This window comes from Eumetopias jubatus, unplaced genomic scaffold (assembly GCF_037043125.1).
Source record: "Eumetopias jubatus isolate StellerSeaLion01/CBP00866 unplaced genomic scaffold, mEumJub1_p1.0 scaffold_16, whole genome shotgun sequence".
Taxonomy (NCBI): Eukaryota; Metazoa; Chordata; class Mammalia; order Carnivora; family Otariidae; genus Eumetopias; species Eumetopias jubatus.
Window position 1 is genome coordinate 27,888,356 of NW_028274822.1, and position 22,393 is coordinate 27,910,748.

The 22,393-nt window shown below is 45.1% G+C and overlaps 1 protein-coding gene across 1 annotated transcript in view; it reads left to right on the forward strand.

Annotated features, from left to right (window-relative positions):
* PSTPIP2 (proline-serine-threonine phosphatase interacting protein 2) overlaps window positions 1-22,393 on the forward strand; it is a 66,494-nt gene that overhangs the window by 28,815 nt on the left and 15,286 nt on the right. The window contains exons 2-6 of the mRNA XM_028098156.2: window positions 6,269-6,369; window positions 10,185-10,262; window positions 13,261-13,295; window positions 13,860-13,966; window positions 19,277-19,339. Of these exons, the coding sequence (XP_027953957.1) occupies window positions 6,269-6,369; window positions 10,185-10,262; window positions 13,261-13,295; window positions 13,860-13,966; window positions 19,277-19,339 (384 nt within the window). The remainder of the gene's footprint in view (window positions 1-6,268; window positions 6,370-10,184; window positions 10,263-13,260; window positions 13,296-13,859; window positions 13,967-19,276; window positions 19,340-22,393) is intronic.

The window sequence follows — 22,393 nt, forward strand, 5'->3', positions numbered from 1 at the left end:
CACACAGCTGGCGCAGTAACTCTGGACTCAAACCCAAGTATGGCATGAAAGCCTGGGTGTGCCCATGTAGAATTGCTGGGTGGGGGCGGGGTGCCTGGCTGGCTCAGCCGGCAGAGCCCCTGACTCTCGATCTGGGGCTTGTAAATTGGAGCCCCACCTTGGGTGTAGAGATTACTTAAAAATAAAATCTTTAGAATTGCTAGGAAGTGGACTGACAGAAAGTTAGCTATGGTCCTCGTCCTCCAGGAAGAGAAGCTGTGTAGTCTAGTGGTTTACGAATATAGACTTTGATCCTCAGTTTCTTGTCCTATAAATGAAGATAACAATGATACCTGTGTCATAGGATTGTTGTAAGGATTAAACAGGACATTCCATGCGTAATAGTTGGTATGCTCTTTGGAATAGAGCAAGCATTCAATGAATATTGGACCTAATTTTTAATATTAATTAACAATAATTAATCCATATTTGCTGATAAGGTGAGTTTGAACCATTTGGTTTTACCTCTTTGGGTAAAGGAGATAGGAAAGAAAGTAGGAAAGCAAGGTCCAGGTTGAGAGCACAGGGAACTAACGGGAATGCCTCCTTGGTCTGTATCCCACGCCTACTGTCGCGGTCTAACTCTTAATGAATGACAGAGATTTGGATAATATTGTTGGTTAAGGGTTAACATTTTTCATTGCGGTTGGAGGCAGTGGTCAGGAGACCTTCACTTCCTAGCGCCTTATTTTCTCCAGCTGTAAAACATGGAAGTAGCTCCCGCCTCGCTGTGCTTCTGGACCTTGCGGTGGACCCGTAATACAAAGTGCGCCCGGCGCATGAGTCACACACCAGGTGGCCGACAAACGCAGCCTTTGTACAGAACTCCAAGTCAGCGGCCCTCCTTCTGGTGGGGCCCTCCAGAAGGCATCAACGCTGATTTGCATTTTTTACTCAAAGAGGTTTCATAATGAAATGCAAACCATGGAGTCGCTCTCTGCCCTCTTCATGCCCGTTCCCAGCAGGGGTTCTTCTGCGTCCCGCGTCTGCCGTGCGCGTGCGTCCTGCTTTCCTCGGTGTTCAGCGCCTCTGCGCCGGAACCCTGATTGTTTTGTTTTGTTTTCTTTTTTTAAAGATTTTATTTATTTATTCGAGAGAGAGAATGTGAGAGAGAGAGAGAGAGCACATGAGAGGGGGGAGGGTCAAAGGGAGAAGCAGACTCCCTGCCGAGCAGGGAGCCCGATGCGGGTCTTGATCCCGGGACCCCAGGATCATGATCCGAGCCGAACGCAGTCGCTTAACCAACTGAGCCACCCAGGCGCCCCCTGATTGTTTTCTTGTTTGTCATCATTTCTGTGGCAGCTGTTCTCAAACGGCATGAAGTCACTTGCGAGGAGTGTAAACAATGGAGATTCCCCACGCTCAGAACCAGGGGGTCTGGGTGGGACCTGGGGGTCTGCCTGGGTGATTCCTCCGTGTAGAGAAACTGTGTGTAGCAGACACCGTGACAGATAGGGTGGCCGTGAGATGCAGCACAGAACCAGAGGTGGGGACACTCTGGCGCAGCGCCTGTAACTCGGATGGCAGCTTTGGAAGCTGCAGGTACTCTCTGCTTCCCCTCTGCCTTCATCCTTCTGTCCAGAGGCCCCATGGGGGAAAAGGAGCCAGGAAACAAGTTTTGAGAGGCCCCTGCAGCAGGGGGCTCAGCGCGGGGCAGGAAGGAGACGTGTATGTGCCTGGACTGAGTGAGTGGAATCAGACCTGACTGTTAGATCTGGGGTGGGGAGCTGGTGGGCAGTGGGGTTTTCCTCCACCAGGCAGCCCGCAGAGACGTCCTCCTTCTGTGAACCCACAGCCCCACCTGGCCTGGGCTGCTTGCTACCATGCTCAGGAGACTGCTAGTACTCTTCTTTGGTTCACATGTCTGCTGATGTGGCGCACACGTGCTCACTGCTGGATCTGACAAGTTTTTTGTCTTAAAAAAAAACTGAAATGCCTTTGTGGTTAAAGTACTAACCCATTGATTGAACCTGAATGCTGTTTACCTCTTTGTAATTTGAGCATCATGAAACCTTACGTTCTTGGTCTTGGGGAGGTTTGTTGGGTGCTTGGATCCGCTCTCCCTTCTTTTTCATGTCCCTGCCCCACCCAGGACTCCAAGGCCGGGTCCACTTCTAAGGCTTAGCTTACTCTTTTCCTTCTGCTGACTGCCTCCTGCCCATTCTCCCTCTGCATCCTAATCCATTTTTTTTTTTTGGCCTTTTAATTTTATTGAGGCGTAATTTACATAAGCTAAAATGCCTAGGTCAGTGAGTTTTGAAAACTGCGTACACCTGTACAGCCCACACCTCTCTATGGGATGATCTTGATAGGAATGCGGGTCACATGGGTGTATGCTTTTCCATCATTCCAGGAAATTCCCTGAGGGGCCCTTCCCACTCCAGCCTCAGTTTCTCGCTCAGGCAATCACTGTTATCTATTTTCCCGTAGAAATAAGTCCTAGGACTGCCTGCCTGTCCTAGAATCTCATGTCAGTGATATTACGCAGCAAATACTTTTTTGTGTCTGGCATCTTTCACTGGTGTAAGGTTTTTGAGATCCATCCTTGTGGTTTCATGGGTCAGGAGTTCTGTCTTTTTATTGCTGAGTAGTATCCCATTGTATGAATATACCACACATTGTTTGCCATTCATCAGTTGTTAGACATTTGGGTTGTTTCCAGTTTTGGGTTATTGTGTCTGACACTCCCATGACGATCTCGTGCAAGTCTTTTTGTGGACATATGTTTTCATTTTGCTTGGGTAAATGCTGAGGGGTGGAACTTTGGGTCCTGGGGTATATATATATATTTATCTTTTCGAGAGATCGCCATTTTCCACAATGTACCATTTTTATACTCCCATCAGCAATGCATGAGAGTTCTCGCAGCTCAGCATTCCTGCTTACTTTCAATGTTGACTTTTTAATTTTAGCTGCTCTAGTGGGCATGGGCATGAAGTAGATATTACTGTGACTTTAATTTGAATTTCCCGGGGAAGGTAAGCAATTTTTTTCATGAACATTTTCTGTTGGTCCATTTCTGTGTCATTGTGTTCCACTACTTTTATTTCCTTCCTTCTACTTACTACAGATTTCATTCATTCTTTTTTCCTAGTTCCATTAAGTGAAGGCTTAGATCATTGATTTTAAAACTTTTTTTTCTCATATAAGCATTTAGAGCTCTAAGTTTCCCTTTAAGCACTATTTTGCTGCATCTCACAAATGTTGATATACCACTTTCTTCACTATCAGTTGGTTTGAAATATCTTCTGATTTTTCGTGTGAATCCCAGTCATTCTAAAAGACTCAGTTTAAGTCTTATTTCTCTCTTTGCTGATGACCCAAGCCTAATCTTTCTTCTCTACCTCATTCATTACATATTTTCTCTTTATAGTCTTGTATATTGTTTTAATCTCTAATTTTCCTTGTGCATGCACGTTTATTTTATGTAATTGTCTTTTACTGACTCCCTAAATGAACAATAGGCTCCTTGGTTGCAAGAACTCTAATGAGGACTTTGTAACCTTGTTAGTATCTTGTCTGTAGTTGGCATGTAATTAACAGACATTTCTCAAGCACCATTAATGTGGAAGCTGCTGTGGGTGATAAAAGTTGGGTGTAATCCAGAAATCTTTAAGAAGTTAACTGATTTTTAAAAAGATGTTAACTAAAGACATAAAATAATATAGAATAAGAGCTAAATAGAGGAATGGGCATTAAACACCCTGGCTGGTCAGAAGAGGAAGAGAAGACCGTAGAGGGATTACTTGAGGAAGACTCCAGAGAGGAAATGGGATTTGAACTGGCTCTGAAGCAGAGGTGAGACTTAGGTGAAGAGGAGGAAATGGCATTCCCACTGGGGGCCGGGGGGTGGGGGGGAGCATGTGTAAAAGTCCTGGGGTAGATACATAACCTGTCCATTTGGAGGTCAGGGAAGAGACCAGTGTGGGAAAAGCCGGGGGAGAGAAGTCAGGGATACTGTGTAGAGGGCTCTGTTTACCAAGCTGGGGATATTGGGGTTATGGGGTTATCAGTTCTGATGGCAAAGTTGTGCTGCCATCTTGGTGCTCATGCAGTCTTCCATCCTACTTGGCCCTCCAAATCCTTGGGGATTTCCTTTCTTGGTCGCCTCTGTACCCCAGTCTCTGCTCTGAAGCAGCAGTTCTGGTTAAGGCTGACAGCCAGGAGTCCTAATGATCTGGTTTGTTTCCACGAAACCCTGGTCTATCTCCAATCCTTCCTGCCCAGCCCAAAGAGTGTCTGCACCTTTCATTAAGAAAAAGGAAAGTACCTTAGCATAACGATAAAAAAATTAAAAAAAAAAACAAGAAAAAGGGAAGTACCTTTTTCAAATGAATATCATAAGACAGAGAACCCAAGTGCTTTTCTCTAGGAAGGGCAAAGCACCTCTGTCTACAAACCAGCATTGACTGTGGACCTGTGTATCCACTCATTCACTCATTCACTCCAGAGTCTGTTTTCATCCTTCTCCTTGGATGCATCTGGCTGGAACACAAGAGGCATTTTCATCCTACAGAATTTTACTGCAGAGCTTTGGTGTGCATCATATGAAGCTAGATGGTTTGGTTGTGTGTGTGTGTGCAGGAGTGGTCCCAGACTGGGAAGAAGCTGCAGGAACTTGTGAAGGGTTGGGACAGCAAGGTTCCTCATGTGGTGGATACCAAACAGCAAATTCACAAGCGGGGCGCTCTGAGAGCCCAGGGGAGGGGGCATTGGGGCTACTCAGAGGAGGCTTCCAGAAAACTTGGGGGTTGAGGGACTGGATTTGGATTCAGGAGGGCATAATGTAAACATTGTCTTAGAGTTGCCACTGAGCGCTGCATTGCAGGTGACCGTAAGAAGCCTACCTGGCTGAGACAGAAGTGTGTATGGAGGGGTGGGGAGAGGAATGAAGTTTTGATGGAGGCTATTTCCTTAGGCTCCCCGAGGCCTAAATCTATGCTGAAACAACAGCCAGAATTGATAGAATTAAAGGCATTTTTTAACTTCGATTTAATTATATGTGTAAAATTGACTATTCTGATAATAACCCATCTTTAAAAATGCAGTGTGAGTTATGGCCAGTTAGGTTTCTGAATGCCACGTTAAATCAACCTCAAGCCTTGGTCCTACTGGATCTCCCTGGGACCCTGTCTGCTAGGCCAGGCTGTGTAAGTGGCAGCAAATAGAAGAGAGAAATTCTGCTTCTCTGGTGCCCGTGGCTAAGTAGAGAGGTGTCTTCAGGAGTCCCCCAGTCACCACCAAGGGCAGAGTGCTGCCCCCCCCCCCCCGCCCCGTTCCCCTTAGCGGACTGGGGGCTGGGAAGGGGTGGTCACCTGGGCTGGGCTGGGGGTGGGTGAGTTCAGAGCTCCCCAGGGCATACCCCAGGGCAGCCTAACTGACCTCCCTAAGGGACTGGAGTCTGAATCTGGCAACCTATTGTATGCATTTGGATGTAGAAGCCAGGGAACTAGCCTCATTAGGGGACACTTTAGGGGATATTCTTTAGCCCCTGACTGGTTGGTTTAAGGGGCTGAGGGATGTTGATTTTAAAAATATACTGTCTCTGGGGATACTGCTTTGGGGACTTAGGTAGCTTCCTCCAACCTCAGAGCGCACAGTAGAATAAAATAGTATAGATTGCTAATTTAAAATGAAAAAAACACATTCCTATCTCCCTCCCCCACCCCCCGCAAATTGGAGCCAGCCAGTGACCATGTGATGGGTTGTGCTGGTTCCCCTTCATGTTTCCCGGTGGCAAGCGGGCCCCCTCTCCGCCCCTGGGGCCTGGCTCCTGGCTCAGAGCTGCTTGCCCTTTGTAGGGATACCCTCAACCCTCCCCCCGCAGACCAGGCTTATTGGTGTGGGAAGAGGCATCTGTGTCAAGCTCTGTGACAAGTTTAAGGACAAAGGGAAAACTGTGTAGCCCTGGTTCTGGTTCTGGGTGGGGGCCCAGGGAGGGACAGAACCCAGCCAGCTCCCTAACCCATGTGCTCTCTCTGTCCCATCACTTCCTGTTTCGTGGCCCTTTGGTTTCATAACTTCGACAATTCTCCCATAGCTGCATACACACTTAACTTCTAGTTTGTTCTCTTTGGTCACATATGCCTTGGAGGTGAAGTGCTTCAGAAACTTTCCACTGCCGGCTTCCCCCCTGTGCTCCCCCGCTGTGCTCGGCCCTGTGCACTCAGCAGGCCTGGGGCTGCCGTCTCCCCTGTCCCCGCTCTGACACAATGTCGTTTCTCACCAGAACTCAGACATCCTCAGCACCGCGGGCTATGACTGTATCATCCAGCACCTGAACAACGGCCGCAAGAACTGCAAAGAGTTTGAAGACTTTTTGAAAGAGAGGTACCAGCTGTTCTTCCTTGAAGACGGAGGGGGAGACAAAGCACTCCCACTCAAAGGGACCATTTACTGCTTTCTGTTTGTCTTCAGGGGTTCACAGGCCCTCTGCTCTAGGTTATGGGATGATACCCAAGAAGTAAATGATATTTCTGTCCTGAAGTTCTTTTTTTTTTTTAAAGATTTTATTTATTTATTCATGAGAGACAGAGGGGGAGAGAGAGAGAGAGAGAGAAGCAGAGGGAGAAGCAGGCTCCCAAGGAGCAGGGAGCCCGATGCGGGACTCGATCCCAGGACCCTGGGATCATGACCTGAGCCAAAGGCAGACGCTTAACCATCTGAGCCACCCAGGCGCCCTGTCCTGAAATTCTTAAAAATCATTGTGACAGATGAGATTTATGAATGAAACAGCAAACAAAATATCATAAAATCCGAAGTGAGGTGATACGCATAGCACTAAAAACGTCATGGGAGAGGGAGATTGTGAAAGACCAGTCAATAAAGAGGGGCAGATAGGACCTTGGAGGGGCCCTTGGAGGGTGGTGTGGATTTGATAGATGGAGGAGTAGCTAGGTGTCTGTGGGAGGACAGCAAGCTTGCAGGCGGAGAGGAGCATGACTTACCTGATTCAGAGACCGGGGTGGGGTGGGGTGGGGTGGCCGTGGCCACAGAGCAGTGAGAAAGAGGGGGGCGGGTCACAGCCTTCCAGAGGGCAGGGGGTGTTCAGGGCGGTCCATGCCAGTTTAGAGGATTTTTCCTTAACTTTTCTTTTTTTAATGGATAGGATTTTTTTTTTTTAATTCCATACTTAATGGGGGTAAGTTAGTTTTGTGGAAAATCTTATCCCACCGGAATACTCAATTTCCCAGTGATTCCAGATAAAGGAACACTTTAGAGGGATCTTTGGCCAAAGAGCAGGGTTGTTGCCAGGACCCAAACTAATGAACAGATTCTATTTGTAACACAGTGAGTAAGAGGTTTATAACTTGGAGATCCAGACATCAACATGTTTTTCCATCAAGTGTTTTTATTTTCTTCTCGAGAGAACATTGGGTAACATCACAGGTCTATGGTTGTCCGCCCTGGATGATGAGGCCTCTCTCCCTAAACTCTTTGAAAGTCCCCAGGGAACTGGAGCCCTGACACACGGTGCATACCAGGAGGGGTGGGTGGGGAGGGGGGGTGTCCACTCTCAGGCTCCAGGGAGCTGGTCACTGCACCTCCTTCTCTGAGGGACCAGCCTCCCTCTTCTACCCAAGCTGGTTGGCAGGGGTGACACCAAGTTACACCTTTCCTTTCTCCTAATGGGCACCGGAGGTGGGCTTCCCCCTTTCTTCAGCGGAGCTCTGACAAGGTAGCCGGCAAACAGGCATTTCACGAATGCAAGATACACAGATTGCAGAACATCCCTCGCTTTTTGTGTTACTCCTCCAGGTAGGGCTTTTATACATTTTCTCCTGGGAGTGAACTAGCCTTGCCATACATCCATGAGGAGCCATTGGCTACTGACTGAAGCTTCTGCTGCCCAGGCAGGACCATCCAAGAGACCCCTGACACAATGGGGATGGGGATGGAAATCAGTGGTGTCCACATTTTTTTTTAAATGTAACCCTCAGTAAGAAATAAAATAAAAATTAAAAAATACAGTTTTTTAAAGAAAAAGGAAATAAAAAAAGATTTACACTGCCACCCAGTACACACATGCATAAAACGAAAGTTTAACAAACATCACTGCCCTATTATTTTATTCAATTTTATTTGTTTTTTTGTTTGTTTGTTTTGTTGTTTTTTTTTTTTAAGAGAGTGAGAAAGCGCACAAGTTGGGGGAGCCAAGAGAAAGAGAGAGAATCTTTTTTTTTTTTAAAGATTTTATTTCTTTATTTGAGAGAGAGAGCACACACATGAGAGAGAGAGAGAGAAAGAGAGAGTGGCAGCGCACAAGCAGGGGCAGTGGGAGAGGGAGAAGCAGGCTTCCCGCGGAGGAGGGAGCCCGATGCGGGGCTCGATCCCAGGACCCTGAGATCATGACCTGAGCTGGAACCAAGAGTCAGTGCTTAACCAACTGAGCCAACCAGGCACCCCGGAAGAGTAACTTTTCAAATGAAGTTGGATAATTAACTTACCATGGGAACCTAGAAAGTGACAGCTCCAGAGGTGTCACACACACACACACACGGACCCTGTGTTTATGACTCATCAGCGCTGGGCAGAAGGGCAGGTGACCTTCTAGGAGGATGTGCTTGTTCCTTGTGCAAAGCTGTTCTTTCCCCCCCTTTTCTTTCTGTTTCATACATTCGTGCTCAGTATCCCCACTCTCTCTATTCCAGCCAGAGTTTATTAGTATGCTTTGGATGTCTCTGCCTCTATATCTTTACTCCATTATTTCCCACCCGAATGTCTTCCCTTCTCCTTGATGCCTAAGTGAATTCTCCCCATCCTTCAAAGTCCAGGTCATATTCCTGCCCCCTCCCCCTCCTCCCCTTCACCTTCTCCTCCTCCCTGGCCCCTCCTCTCCCCCTCTCCTCCCTCCTGCTTCCTAAAAGCTTCTACAGAACATCCCAGTTTGAGGTCTTCCACTGGTTAACAATGAAATGAACCTATTTTTTTATTTATTTGACAGAGAGAGAGAGAGAGCACAAGTAGGTAGAGCGGTCAGCAGAGGGAAAGGGAGAAGCAGGCTCTCACTGAGCAGGGAGCCCTACACAGGGCTCGATCCCAGGACCCTGGGATCATGACCCGAGCCGAAGGCAGCCGCTTAACCAACTGAGCCACACAGGTGCCCCTGAAATGAACCTATTTTGTCCCTGGTACTCAAGCCCATGGACTCTCTCACCCCTAGAACCCCAGATGGGGCCAGCTTATATACCAAGCTCCTGATATGAGCAGGAAACGAGGAATATAAAAATGAGGATCATCATCCTGCAGCCAGTAGCTAGAGGCAATTAAGTGAGATTATATTAATAGCTGCCAGCTATTGAAGGCTTGCCAGATACACGTATAAGCTACCATATATTTTGCATACATTATCTTGTTCGTTGTCCTAATAACCCTGTGTGGTCAGTTTTATTATCCTTATTTTACAGTTGAAGAAACTGAGGCTCAGAGAGGTTATGTAACTTGTCCAAGGTCAGACAGCTAAGAAAGGATAGATCTGGTTTCAAACCTAGGAAAATCAGGTTCCGGAACCCACTGCAGTGTACCTGCTGCAGTACCTGGGACGCTGTACCTGATGGGAGAATGGGGGTATTTGGCACGTTAGACAGACCATACTACACCAAGTAACAATCTGTTGTTCTTGTGAGACCTGCCAACTGCAGAGTTTATATTCTATCCCTCTCGTTGCTACGGTTTAGCTGCATCTTTGAATTGACTGTGAAAGAGGAACTCTATAGGGTGGGTAAAAGGATATTCCTCGAGAACACGGGAGGAGGGGTGGGCCTTAGGAGTGCAGCATTTGGTGGAAGTATCTCTTACTCCACTTAAGTATATGTATATAAATAGAAATAAAAATTAATTTTTGGTATATAAATCCTTGGGTCATAGTTTTGAATAGTTAGTCTGTAATGCCCTAGCCTGTGCTGGTCAGGGGGCCATGTCTGGTTTTGCCCGTGATGTCCAGGCTGGTGACTTAGAGGTGAAGACCACTGGTCTTCTCACCATTCTTCCTGTTGGGTAGAGGGAGTTCTGCATTTTAGAGAATGGTGTTATATCTGAGCTTCTCCCGTCAGAGGTGCAGTTTTGCCCTCGAGGGGAGTGCCATGTGTTTTAACTAAGAATCAGCACCAGGAAGGACTCAGAGCTCTCTCTTCTGTTTCCCTTAGGGCATCAATTGAAGAGAAATATGGCAAAGACCTTCTCAACCTCTCCAGGAAGAAGCCATGTGGACAGTCGGAGATCAAGTAGGTGCCACGCTTCGTTCCGGGTTCCTGGTCGACCAGTACTGCCAGGAGCCCCCATTGCTTCAGCAGACAGAGCTGGCCAGTGGGGTGATGTGTTCTGGGTGAAAACAGTTTATAATTGTTTTTCCCCCCTTATTTCCAGTTATGGAAAATACAGAAAAATAGAAAGAAGGCTCCAATGAACTATGAAGCCACAACCCATTAGTAAAACTTTCTAGATTTTCTTTGAAGTCTTTTTCTATGTATACTTTTTCATCGGGAGGATTATAGTATATGTAATTTTATACTAGACATTTAATAGAGGGGCTTAGGCACATGCACACATGCACGCACGCTGTTTGTGACAACTCTGAGAGATTGTCCTTGCACCATTTTATAGTTCTCACCAGTGATGTGAGGTTTCTGTACAATTAGTTATTCTTCTGTCACTCACTGAATAAAGATATGGCTTTAGGAACATACTCTCTCTCATCTACAGGGCTGGTGGCTTCATGGGTGGTCATACAGGCTCCTGTATTGATATTTATTGAGCTCTCTGATATTTAGCAGAATGAGTCTGATCCAAAGTGATATATATATTTTAAAGATTTATTTATTTATTTGAGAGAGAGAGAGAGAGTGAGAGTGTAAGCATGGTGGGGGAGGGGCAGAGAGAGAAGGAACGAGAGAATCTCAGGCAGGCTCCCTGCTGAGTGTGGAGCCTGGTACGTGGCTTGATCCCAGGACCCTAAGATCAGGGTCTGAGCCAAAACCAGGAGTCAGACACTTAACTAACTGAGCCACCCAGGCGCCCTGATCCAAAGTGATATTTATTATATTCTTAGACCTTTGACCTATAACTTAGTAGATTCATAGAGAGCCTCTAGCATCCTTCTCTGTGTTCTGTGACAAAAGCCAGTCAGTGTTCCTTCTTAGAGTGTACCTCAGAGTGAAAGATGCAACAGGAAATGATTTGTAGCAACAGTGTCTCCAAGGTCGATATGAAAGGTCATTTGGGGGGGCGCCCGGGTGGCTCAGTCGGTTAGGCGTCTGCCTTTGGCTCAGGTCATGATCCCAGGGTCCTGGGATCGAGTCCTGAGTCAGGCTCCCTGCTCAGCAGGGGGCCTGCTTCTCCCTCTCCCTCTGCCTGCCGCTCTGCCTACTTGTGCTCTCTCTCTAGCTCTCTGTCAAAAAAATAAATAAAATCTTAAAAAAAAAAAAAAGAAAGGTCATTTGGGTGACTTCTGTTTCTGTCACCTCTAGGATGATCTTTAGGAAGGGGGCCCTCGATAAGAGTGCAAGACTTGCTTCTCTGTGGACTAGTTAGAATTTTTCATCTCCTGGACCACATTGAGAGACTCAGGTCTCTAATGGGCCACGTTAGGGTTTAAGGCCAAAACGCTTATTTAAAAGGGTGGTAGAGTATTTTGTCTTCCCACAGTGAAGAACACTAGGGAGAAGAGGAGATGGACATTGCTACGCCACCACCCCCAAGGTTCTGATTCTCTCTCTGGATTGTCATCGTGTCCTGAACAAGGGAAATAGCAATTAAGTGATGATGGGAGACAAGAAAGCTAATGACAAATGAAAGAGAGATTTGGACTGCCCTTTTAGTGGCCCTTCAGCCGGTTGCTTAGGGTTGGGAAAAATTTTAGACCCTGTACAATTTGTGGGTAAGGCTGGATTTCAAGTCCACAACTCCCCATGGAGAAAGACTTCCGGTTGTACCTGCTGCCGTAGCCCTCTGCCTTTCTCACAAATTCCAGTAGTAAGTCTGTGCTCCAGTGATGCTCATTTGTCCTTCTGGACCACTGGCGTACTTGTTTGATAGGGATACTTTCTAGTACATTTTGTTCCTTGAAAAATTGTATCATAAGATGGGTAAGGTGAATGGAAAATGTGCAGTTACGTTTTTCTGCTTGATATCTTTGTAATAATTGGAAATGTTTGTGTGAGAAAAGGCACGGAGAAAGAAGAATCCTTTCTTTTGGGATAAATGAACAGAGCAGGAAAAGTGAGAGCTAGAAGAAGTGGCCAGCTGGAAAAGACGAGGGTTTTTACTTCGCAAAATAGCAAAACTTGCCACACACATGTATACATATAGGAAATGATCCATGATCTTATGCTGTTGTGGCTGGGGGACCATGAATTCACAGAATTCCCTTCCTACTTGAGTGGCCGGAGTGAGCCCAGTGAGATCTGCTTCTATGAAGGCAGCCTGAGCAAGAGCATTCCCAGGGCCAAGTGACTCCGGAAGGAGGTTTACTTAAAGAAGTGTAGGATGGGAAGAACTCAAACCATAGGCAAGGGGGTCTCCAAGGAGGGAGGAGCCATGGGCCATAAGAAGATGGGGGAGATCAAGAGAAGGTGTGAAAAGTGAGTCAGGGTCTTTCTCCACTGAAACCATTAGGTAATAAATGTGTGTTATTTTAGGCTGCTAAATTTGTGGTAATTTGTTATTCAGCAATAGAACGCTGATGCAGTGTGTTTAATGTCTGTCTCCCCCATTAGAGTATGAGGTCTGGGACCGTGTCTGTCTTGTACCATTGAATCATTAACATCTGCCACAATACCTGGCTCATAGTTTATGTTCAATGAGCACAAATGATTGATGAGTGAATGAAACAGGGGGCAATCAGGAGCCAGAGTTTGAACCCTTCCTTTATTGGCTTGTATCCATATTTCTCATTATCATATCTTAACGAAGGACTGGTATTCTTATGAGAAAGGGACCGTAACTCCTGTAATACCACTGGGGGAAATGAAGCATAAGGAATTTTGGCATCTTGCTCTACCTGGGTGGACAGTGGAGAATGTATAATGCTTGTGCCTGCGATTGAGAGAGTAAGAAAGAGGAAAGTGAACGGCAAAAGTCTTGATCCTTTGTGGTCTTCCCAACCTCACGGGCAAAGTTGAGCTGACAGGCCATGAGATGCGGGCAGAGAGAAGCATGCCGTGGCATTATAAGATTGAACAGCCAGTTTCCAGAACTGAAACTATACATGTGCTTGTTTTTTAGCACCCTGAAGCGGGCCCTGGAAGTCTTCAAGCAGCGTAAGTGATTCTTTAAACCGCGTTTGCCGGCCCCAGCAGGTGCTGGGTCTGTCTGTCACCAGCGGTGGGTTTTAATGTGAACAGCAATCTCATATTCAGTGAGAAAAAAATTAGAGCAGCTCCCAAGGTGAAAAGGAACTCAGCAGAGTTGAAATGAGGAGGAGAACCCATCCTGCACACCCTCTCATCATGATGTGCATTTGACTACTTAGAGCTGTGGTTCTCACACTTGAAATCCAGGGCAAGACCCTGGCACTCTGGTCTTCAAAGGGTCCTGTCCAGTTCTAGGCTGTTTTTCAGTTCAGCCCTGGGTACTCACTAGGTGAGTGACAGCCAATGGTAAGAGGCTAAGCTAAAGGTTTGCTAGCTTTGGCCTCGGTGGCCAGGGCAATGCTGGGCACATGCAAGGACTCAATAAATGTTGGTAACCGAGTGAAATAGGTTAATTTTACCATTAGCTCCAGGATTTTGTGAATACGTTATGTGTGGTTTTGTATATTTGAATTCAGACATATGTAGATCTTGGTTATTGTTTTGTCTTGTTTTTTTAAATTCTTCTTACAGAGGTAGACAGTGTGGCCCAATGTCACATTCAGCTTGCCCAGACTCTAAGAGAAGAGGCCAGGAAGATGGAAGAATTCAGGGAAAAGCAAAAGCTACAACGGAAAAAGGTAGGATTTGTGTATGTGTGAAGACATCGGTTTTCCTATGGCACAGAACTCAGGCTTGTTTGTTCATCAAACTCCTTGGCTCATTCCTGCCTTCATGCAGCCATGCTCTTCTTTTAACCAACCTATGAGATTATTTATTGGGAAACCACATGGAGACCCAATCTAGATGGTTATGTCTCTGTACCCATTTGTACCCAGTCAGTTCTCTTTGAATTCTTGCAGGATTTGGGGGTCTAGCCTGCCTTCCTCTTCTTTTCATATCTGCTGCCACTATTCAGACTGTGCCTGGCGAGGGGGAGCCCTCTGTCTTCAGTAGAGTCCAAAGGCGTTTAACCTAGAGGGCTCCCAGATCACACTCCTCCTCCTGGACAAAGCAGTAAGGGAAGGGTAAGATGTGGGAAAGACTCACATTCTCCCAGAGACCATGGAGTCCAAACACCCTATCTTACAAATAGGGAAACCGAGGCCCTGGGAAATCCAGGTCCTTTTTGTCTTCAAAGCACGTGTACATAAGCTCTTTCTCGTTGATGGGATTTACTCTTGTCTGACTACAGGGAAGGAGATGGGAGTAAGCAAGAGTTAATAAAACTGCCAAACATTTGAGAAGTTATAAAGATCAAGAAAAGAAGTCCAGATTTATGGTAGTAAACTGTTCCTTAGACTAGACCAGCCACTATTCTGACTCTCTTCTGTTTTGCTCCCAAATGACTTATATATCCAGGTTGGTCTGGCAGCCAAGTAGGGCCCTTCTACAATTTATTTTTTATATCTGGTCTATAAAGTTGGAACCTTAGCTTCTTTTTTTTTTTTTCATTTTTTATTGTTATGTTAATCGCCATACATTACATCCTTAGTTTTGGATGCAGTGTTCCATGATTCATTGTTTGTGCATAACACCCAGTGCTCCACGCAGAACGTGCCCTCTTTAATACCCATCACCAGGCTAACCCCTCCCCCCACCCCCCTCCCCTCTAGAACCCTCAGTTTGTTTTTCAGAGTCCATCGTCTCTCATGGGAACCTCAGCTTCTTATGGGGGGACGAGCTCTTTCCTATTTGGCATCCAAAGATTTCCAGCCAGATCTCCCCAGACAGCTCTGCATGGACTTTTTGGAGATCCATCCTCATCGGGGCTCCTGACCGTCTGGAGGTCATTGTCTATAGTGGGTGTGTCCAGTAAAATGTCCAGCGGTTAAGGCTGATTCTATCTGTACATCAATCTCAGCAACTTTGCCTATGGTTCTAAGTCAGAGTCTAATTCCAGCTTCTTTGGGGACCACTTGGCATTCGGAGCGGGTGCAGCATCTTAAAAGCCTGACTGCCTTCATCTGTTGTCATTTCCCGAGCTCCTCTTAGAGCTGTGCCCCTTGTGAGGAAGAAAGGGTGGACATTAACATGTAAGGAACGCCATATTGAGTGGTTTCATATACACTCACACTTCAGGTATCAGGTTTGGGAGGTGCCTCTGGCCTCAAATACTTTTCAGAGCAGAAAGAATTTGCATCTTATACCCACCCATTGGATAGTCACACTGTTTTTTGCTGACATTGCCAGCCCTGCCCACCTACCTAGAGGAATAACCATTTTTTTTCTTCAGCTAAGACAGCAGAAGAGATGATTTATTGTACACGTGTTACATCCAGCCACAGATGAAAACAGAATTAGTCCCGAAAGTCACAGGTCCAGGGCAAAGGACCAAAAGGGACTGTTTTGGTATGAACAAGGCGGGTCTCTTCAAAGGTGGTCGTCGCGATCAGATGGCGATGGTCTAGAGCCCTTGAATCAAGCTCTAGAAAGTAGGCATGCAGTCCAACAATTGGTACCAGCATCCCTGGCCTCTGGCTTGCCTTATTTCTGCTCCTGTGGCTCCATGGGTGCACAAGCTAGCGGTTTACTTGGACCCTCTGCCTCATCTTTCTTCTTTTACGCTTCAGCCTGCGCATTCGCTTCTTCCTCCACTTGGCTCTCATGGCGCAGAGGTTTCCAAGAAGATGGCGCTAAGGCCGAGAGAGCCGGAATAACCATTTTTCAGAGGCAAAATGCCTTAGACGATCAGAGTCTATGCATAAATGATTTCCAGGAAGAGGAGCAGAGGGTCATTTCATCATGTTTCCAAGTGCCTTTGGGAGCTTTGGTCATTTCAGGGAGAGTTCTGTTAATTTTGCAAGGCTTCTGAAACTTCCCCTCCTAACCAACTTACAAAGACCAGATTCTCGTAGCTCGAAGAATGTGTTCCGAATTCTGTTGAATAATAGAGGAGCCAGGGTTCGATCCACTGCTGTCATCCCGGTTCCCTATATCCTGTGTGCTCTCTGCAGCAGGAGAATGCCTTCTGAGCTTTCTTGGAGAAGCCCAAAGTTTATTAATAAATTTGCAGTTACTTGTGTCATGGTGAACTCTGGGTTGTGCCACTTCTGTTTTTAGGTATATATATATTTTTTTAAATCAAACTTTGGGAGAAAATGTGTCAGTGTTAACTTCCCATTTTCACTGGCCCAACCCTGCATGCGTTGGTCTTCCACTTTTTGGAAATTAAGCCATTTCCATTTATCAAGGAAAGCCATCAGTTGGTTTCTTCTAGTAACTTGGGGAAGGGGAGGTGCAGGTAGAATGGCTGATCAGAAGTTAATGGTGTACTCTCTTAGACAACTAGATTTCTGCGGGTGGTGAACAATACAGACATGGTCATCCTTCCCTCAGCGAGTGTAGAGCATGGCCAGAGACTGAGGTGACATAGTCATCATGATAAAGCATGATGAGCCTTAACGGGTAGGGAAGGTGAAGATGCCACCTGAACAAGCAGTGGGGACACCTGACGTCATCAGTGAGGCTGGGGAGGCCTCCTGGGGGAAGACCTTGAAGCTTGTCCCTTGAAGGGACAGCACATGGTCAGGGGCTCTCCTCTGGTGCCCACATTCTGTTCTACGCTCTCAGCTAAGATTGGGATGATCATGGCAGAATGTTGCTCTGCCTGTGTAGTGAGCAATCTCCGAAGAAAGGAACCTCCTGGGTTATACAGAGTGACAGCTTTCTTGAATACAGTCTGAATGTGGACAGACGGACACACAGACCACTGAGCAGCTATTTCAGTATTTTACCACAGGGTCATTGGGGTCATTTATATATCTCTTCTTTCTTTCCCCTGCCCTCTTGCTTTTCCCCACCTTAGAGCAGAGGTGATAGTTTTTGCACTACTTTGTTTTATCAATAATACAACAATTCTATTTCCGTTGGGTTTGGCCTTAGAAGACTTGCCATGACTAGGTCACTCTGTAAGTGAACACAGACATGAGGAGACTTTAATCAAAACCAATCACTCTGTAAGTGAATACAGACATGAGGAGGCTTTAATCAAACAGCTGGACTTGGTGTCACTAAATGGCCTTGAGCAATATCACCTCTTGGGCCCCGGGGATCGCACCTGTCAGGTGAGAGCCAGACTGCCTCTCTAGGGTTCTGTCCGCATACAAATGCCGGGCATCCTCGAAGGCAGAGAGGAAGAGGAAGGGGAAAAGTCTGGCTAATTAATAGGACTTTGTAGCCACCTGAGAGGTGCTTGACGCAGGTGTTATGTGCGAGTGGGACATAAGGACGCCTGGCTGGGGCCATAACCTATAAAATAGCAGCAGCTGCCAAACTGGAAGAATGGCAATGTGTATATTCGGACTGGAAAGGACCATGGAATAGACCAACATTGCTAACTGATCTGTTCCAGGGAGCCTGGGAAAATTAGAAACCATTAACAAATAAATGCAGCTCCTCCTCCTGGCAGAGGTATATAGGCCCTCATGTGAATGACACAGCTTCCTGTCTGTGATGGCAAGGACCTTCCCATGAGTCTTTGCATGTGGGGCTCATATCTGTTCTCTGTGCCTTCAGCGTCTTCACTATCAGCAGATGCATGGCCCCCTCTTGATCCCTTGATTTCTGCTAGGCTAGTGGATGAGTGCTCTGTTCTCTGAAGGCTCCTTGCCACCCCTCCCACCCCTGGGGAATTTCATGTATTACACAAACGTATATTTGAAGTGAGACCATGCCAACTAGTCCATCCAGATATCTTGACAATCCATCCAACCATGTTTGTGTTGGTAACAGACAAAAATTTATTTTTCCAGAAGAAAGAGAAACCACACTTGAATATCATCTTCAATATTATTATTTTGCATTGTATCATTTTGCACCAGAGCAATGCCATATCTCATTTTGAATGATTGCATCTCTTGGTCTTTTATACACCCGTTATGTTTTATAGAGCTATCATAAGGGATAATGGGAGGTTAGGGTAATGGTTAGGAATAAGGGCACAGGAGTCAGGCTGTGCCCAAATCCCAATTCCACTACTTGCTTGGCTAAATAAATCCACCTCGGTTTACTGTCAAGAAAATGGAGATAAGAGTACTCACAGTTGTTGTGATGCATGAAAACTGCTTAGCACATAAGAATACCTGATAAATGGGCACTACTATTATGTCTGAGACATACATTTTTATTATTTGCTCCATTATTTGAGTACTTAAAGTGTTAACATCACCACCACAACAAAGAAATTGCTTCCAACTGAACTCAACAGAGTACTTTACCTTTCTGGGATTAGATGGGGTAAAGAGAACATCTTATAGTTGTCCTACAAACACTTCTCTTCATACTGCCTGGGCTCCTTGCTGATTAAGGGTGTGCCATTGAAGGATGCTGACATAGGTTTATAGAATAAAGACCTCTTTTATTTATTTTTATTTTATTTTATTTATTTATTTGACAGGGAGAGAGAGAGACACACACACACACAGCGAGAGAGGGAACACAAGCAGATAGAGAGGGAGAGGCACAGGGAGAAGCAGGCTTTCCGCTGAGCAGGGAGCCCAATGCGGGGCTCGATCCCAGGACCCTGGGATCATGACCTGAGCCCAAGGCAGACGCCAAACGACTGAGCCACCCAGCCGCCCCTAGAATAAAGACCCCTTTTAAAATATGAATGGTGCCTTAGCAACAGTTTTAAAATCCTTTTTGAAACCCAAGTTCCTTGATTCCAGATTTACTGCAGAGACAGCTCCAAGGATCAATGATTCTCCATGGTGGCTGCCCAAGTTCAAAGGCGGGCTTCACCATTAACCAGCCAAAAGACCTGGGGCAGGTTGTTCAGCCTCCGTGCTACAGGTTCCTCATTTGTGCAATGGGGCTAATAAATAGCACATCTACCTTCTGGGTGTGTGAGGACTAAGTGAGGTAGTCCACATTGAATATTTAGTCCTCAAGGTAAACTGACATTAATAGTAATTTGTTTTTTATTAATAGTGCTTGTCCTCTCTTCACAGACAGAGCTTTTAATGGATGCTGCCCATAAACAAAAGAGCTTACAATTCAAGAAAACCATGGATGTGAGTCTCACTTTATTTTTTATTTATGTACTTATTTTTAAAAGATTTTATTTATTTATTTGAAAGAGAGAGAGTGTGCACAAGTGAGGGGAGGGGCAGAGGGAGAGGGAGCAGCAGACTCCCTGCTGAGCACGGAGCCCAAGGACGCAGGGCTTGATCCCAGAACCCTGAGATCATGACCTGAGCCAAAACCAAGAGTCGGATGCCTAACTGACTGGACCACCCAGGCACCCCTGAGTCTCCCTTTATTGCCTTATTTTTGTCATGGGAACCTTTTCTGAAATCCTGTGTTGTGTATGAGCATATTCCTGACAATAACGTTTCAGTAATATTAATTAGTGCAGTGGTTTGGGAAAACAACCTTTAGAAGTTTGACTTTCCTTCTTTTTAAGGCCTTGGAAAGACTGAGGATGAAACTAGATGAGGAAACAAAATGATAGTGCCTTTCTGGTAACCTGGAAAGGTCAATTTAAATATTTCAGGCCAAGACACAAAAGCATCGATACTCCATGATGCCATTTATCTTGTTGGATTTGAGCTTTTTCTCTGTGACTACTTTGAATCTTGATTTCTTACCTATTTTACTGAGTGACTCCTTCCTGTTTCAAGATCTGAAACCTGCAAAAACCTTCCTTAAATTATTTATTTAAGAAAACACTTAACAAGATAGAGCTAAGACAGATTGCTAGCACCCTCACTCTAGCGTTTATGAGTCTGTTCACTCAGGACAGTGAACTCTGGTTTTGAAACATCTGTGACTCCGTCTCTGCACAGAGGCATCATCATGATATTCTCTGACTGTGACATGCTATCTGGTAACCCAGTTACAAAAGAAAATGTCACCAATGTTGATGGCGTGTGTGGTCTGTTCTGCATCCTTCTTTCCCGTGACGCATAGCACCTCAAAAGCCACTGATAAATAGGAAGTGATGTTAGTGTAATTGCAGAAATAGTGTTGGACAAGAAATAATTGTTCCCAGCGCTTTTATTTTTTTAGCAGTCTTGGGTAAGCTTTTTAACAATTGAAGAGAAAGCCTTAGTGAAATACAAGTTTCTTAACTCTGTCTTCTACCTACATGAAGAGCCATATCAGTGTTATAACTTTTGCTTCGACTGTCAAAAAAATGATTTAGAAAACTCAAGAGAAAGGAAGACTATTGCATTTACTCATTTTTTGCTGACTGTGTCCTTTTTCCCTCTTGATGTTCCAAGGTTTCTTCTTTTATGGTTTCCTTTTGCTTAGAGAACTTCTTTTTTAAGTAGGCTCCACGCCCAATGTGGGGCTTGAGCTCACGACCCTGAGATCAAGCATCACGTGCTCTACCGACTGAGCCAGCCGGGCGCCCCCGGAGAACTTCCTTTAGCCATTCTACAGAACGGTGTGTTAGCGACAGATACTCTCAGTTTTTCTTCATCTGAGAATGTCTTAATTCTCCTTTCAGTGTTAAAGGCTATTTTCACTGGATATAGGATTGTGTGTTGACAGTTCTTTTCTATCAGTATTTGAAAATGTGCCACTTTCTTGTGGCTTCTGTAGTTTCTGATAAGAAAGCTGCTGTAATTCAGATTGGTTTTCCCTTATAGGTAAGGTGTCATATATTTTTTAATTTTTTTTTTTTAGTTTTCAGAAGTTCTCCTGTGTGTTTTTAACATGGATTTCCTTGGGCTTATCTTGTTTGGGGTTTGATCAACTTCTTTAATCCGTAGGTTTACATCTTTTGCCAAATTTCAGAAGTTTTCAGCTTTTTACTTTCTCCAAGTGCTTTTTCAGCCCACCTTCCTCTCCTCGCGTTGCAAGGACATGAGTGTTAGATCTTTTGTTACCGTGCCAAAGGTCCATGAGGCTCTACGCATTTTTTTCAGCCTATTTTTCTGATATTCAGGTTAGGTAATTTCATTGTTCTGTCCTCCACTCAGAAGAAAGAGACTCTTCTGTCTCTTCCATTCTTAAGCCCATCCATTGAGTTTTTTATTTCCATTAGTGTGTTTTTTTAGTTCTAAAATTTCCATTCGGTTCTTCTTTTTTTTATTTTTTTAAACAATTTTATTTATTTATTTGAGAGAGAGCACAATCAGGAGGAGGGGCAGAGGGAGAGGGACAAGCAGACTCTCTGCTGAGCGTGGAGCCCAGTGCGCACCAGGACCCAAGATCATGACCTGAGCTGAAGTCAGACACTTAACGACTGAGCCACCCAGACGCCCCACCAATTTGGTTCTTCTTTTTATCTTCTCTGCCTTTGCTGAGCTTTTCTAGTTCTTTGCCAAGACTATCGATTTTTTCATTTATTTTAAGCGTATTTGTCTCTCTCCCTCTAGTATTAGAAAAGGTCAGGCATATTGTCTAGGCTTGGTGTTGGTGAGAGTGAGGAAATTTACTCCATATACTGCTAGGGGGAGTTTCAGTTGGTGTGGTCATTTTGGAAGGAAGTTGGACATATACATATTCTTTTACCAAACAATTAAACTTCTGGGAACTTGACCTGTATGGATAAATTCATACTACCCAAAATAAAATCAGCATATTTTTATGTTATAAAAAAATGGGAAAGAAGATAAATGTCCACCAATAGAGAGATAGTTAAAATTATGGCATGAGTGTGTGTATTTACAGTCATCGAAGTGTTCAGCTACAGGGCTCATGCTTGATATAGAGAAATGTCTCACATATTGTTACAAAGGAAAATTGTTGCCTGAATATCTCATGTGCTTGTAATTATGAAAAATTATGACATTTTTATGTGTGTGTAGCATGTGTGGAGAATTATATGGCTGTTTACTGAAAGACTAACCCCAAATGAATTGCAGAAGATGCCGAGAAATGCAAGAATGCGTGTGAAATATTTGATGAGCACAAACCATCTCTGCAAAGGAGTCTTCGTTCTTAGTCAAGCAGTTTTCGGGGGTCAACATTTTTATTTATTAGCTGATTCGCAGCTTTATTTGTTCAAAGAGTTAAGTCTTTGCTTCAATAGTTGAAACAGAAAATGCTCTGATTCACTAGCTATAGTTTGAGAACTGTTTTCACACTCATAGTAGTAATGATGGCCCAGATTA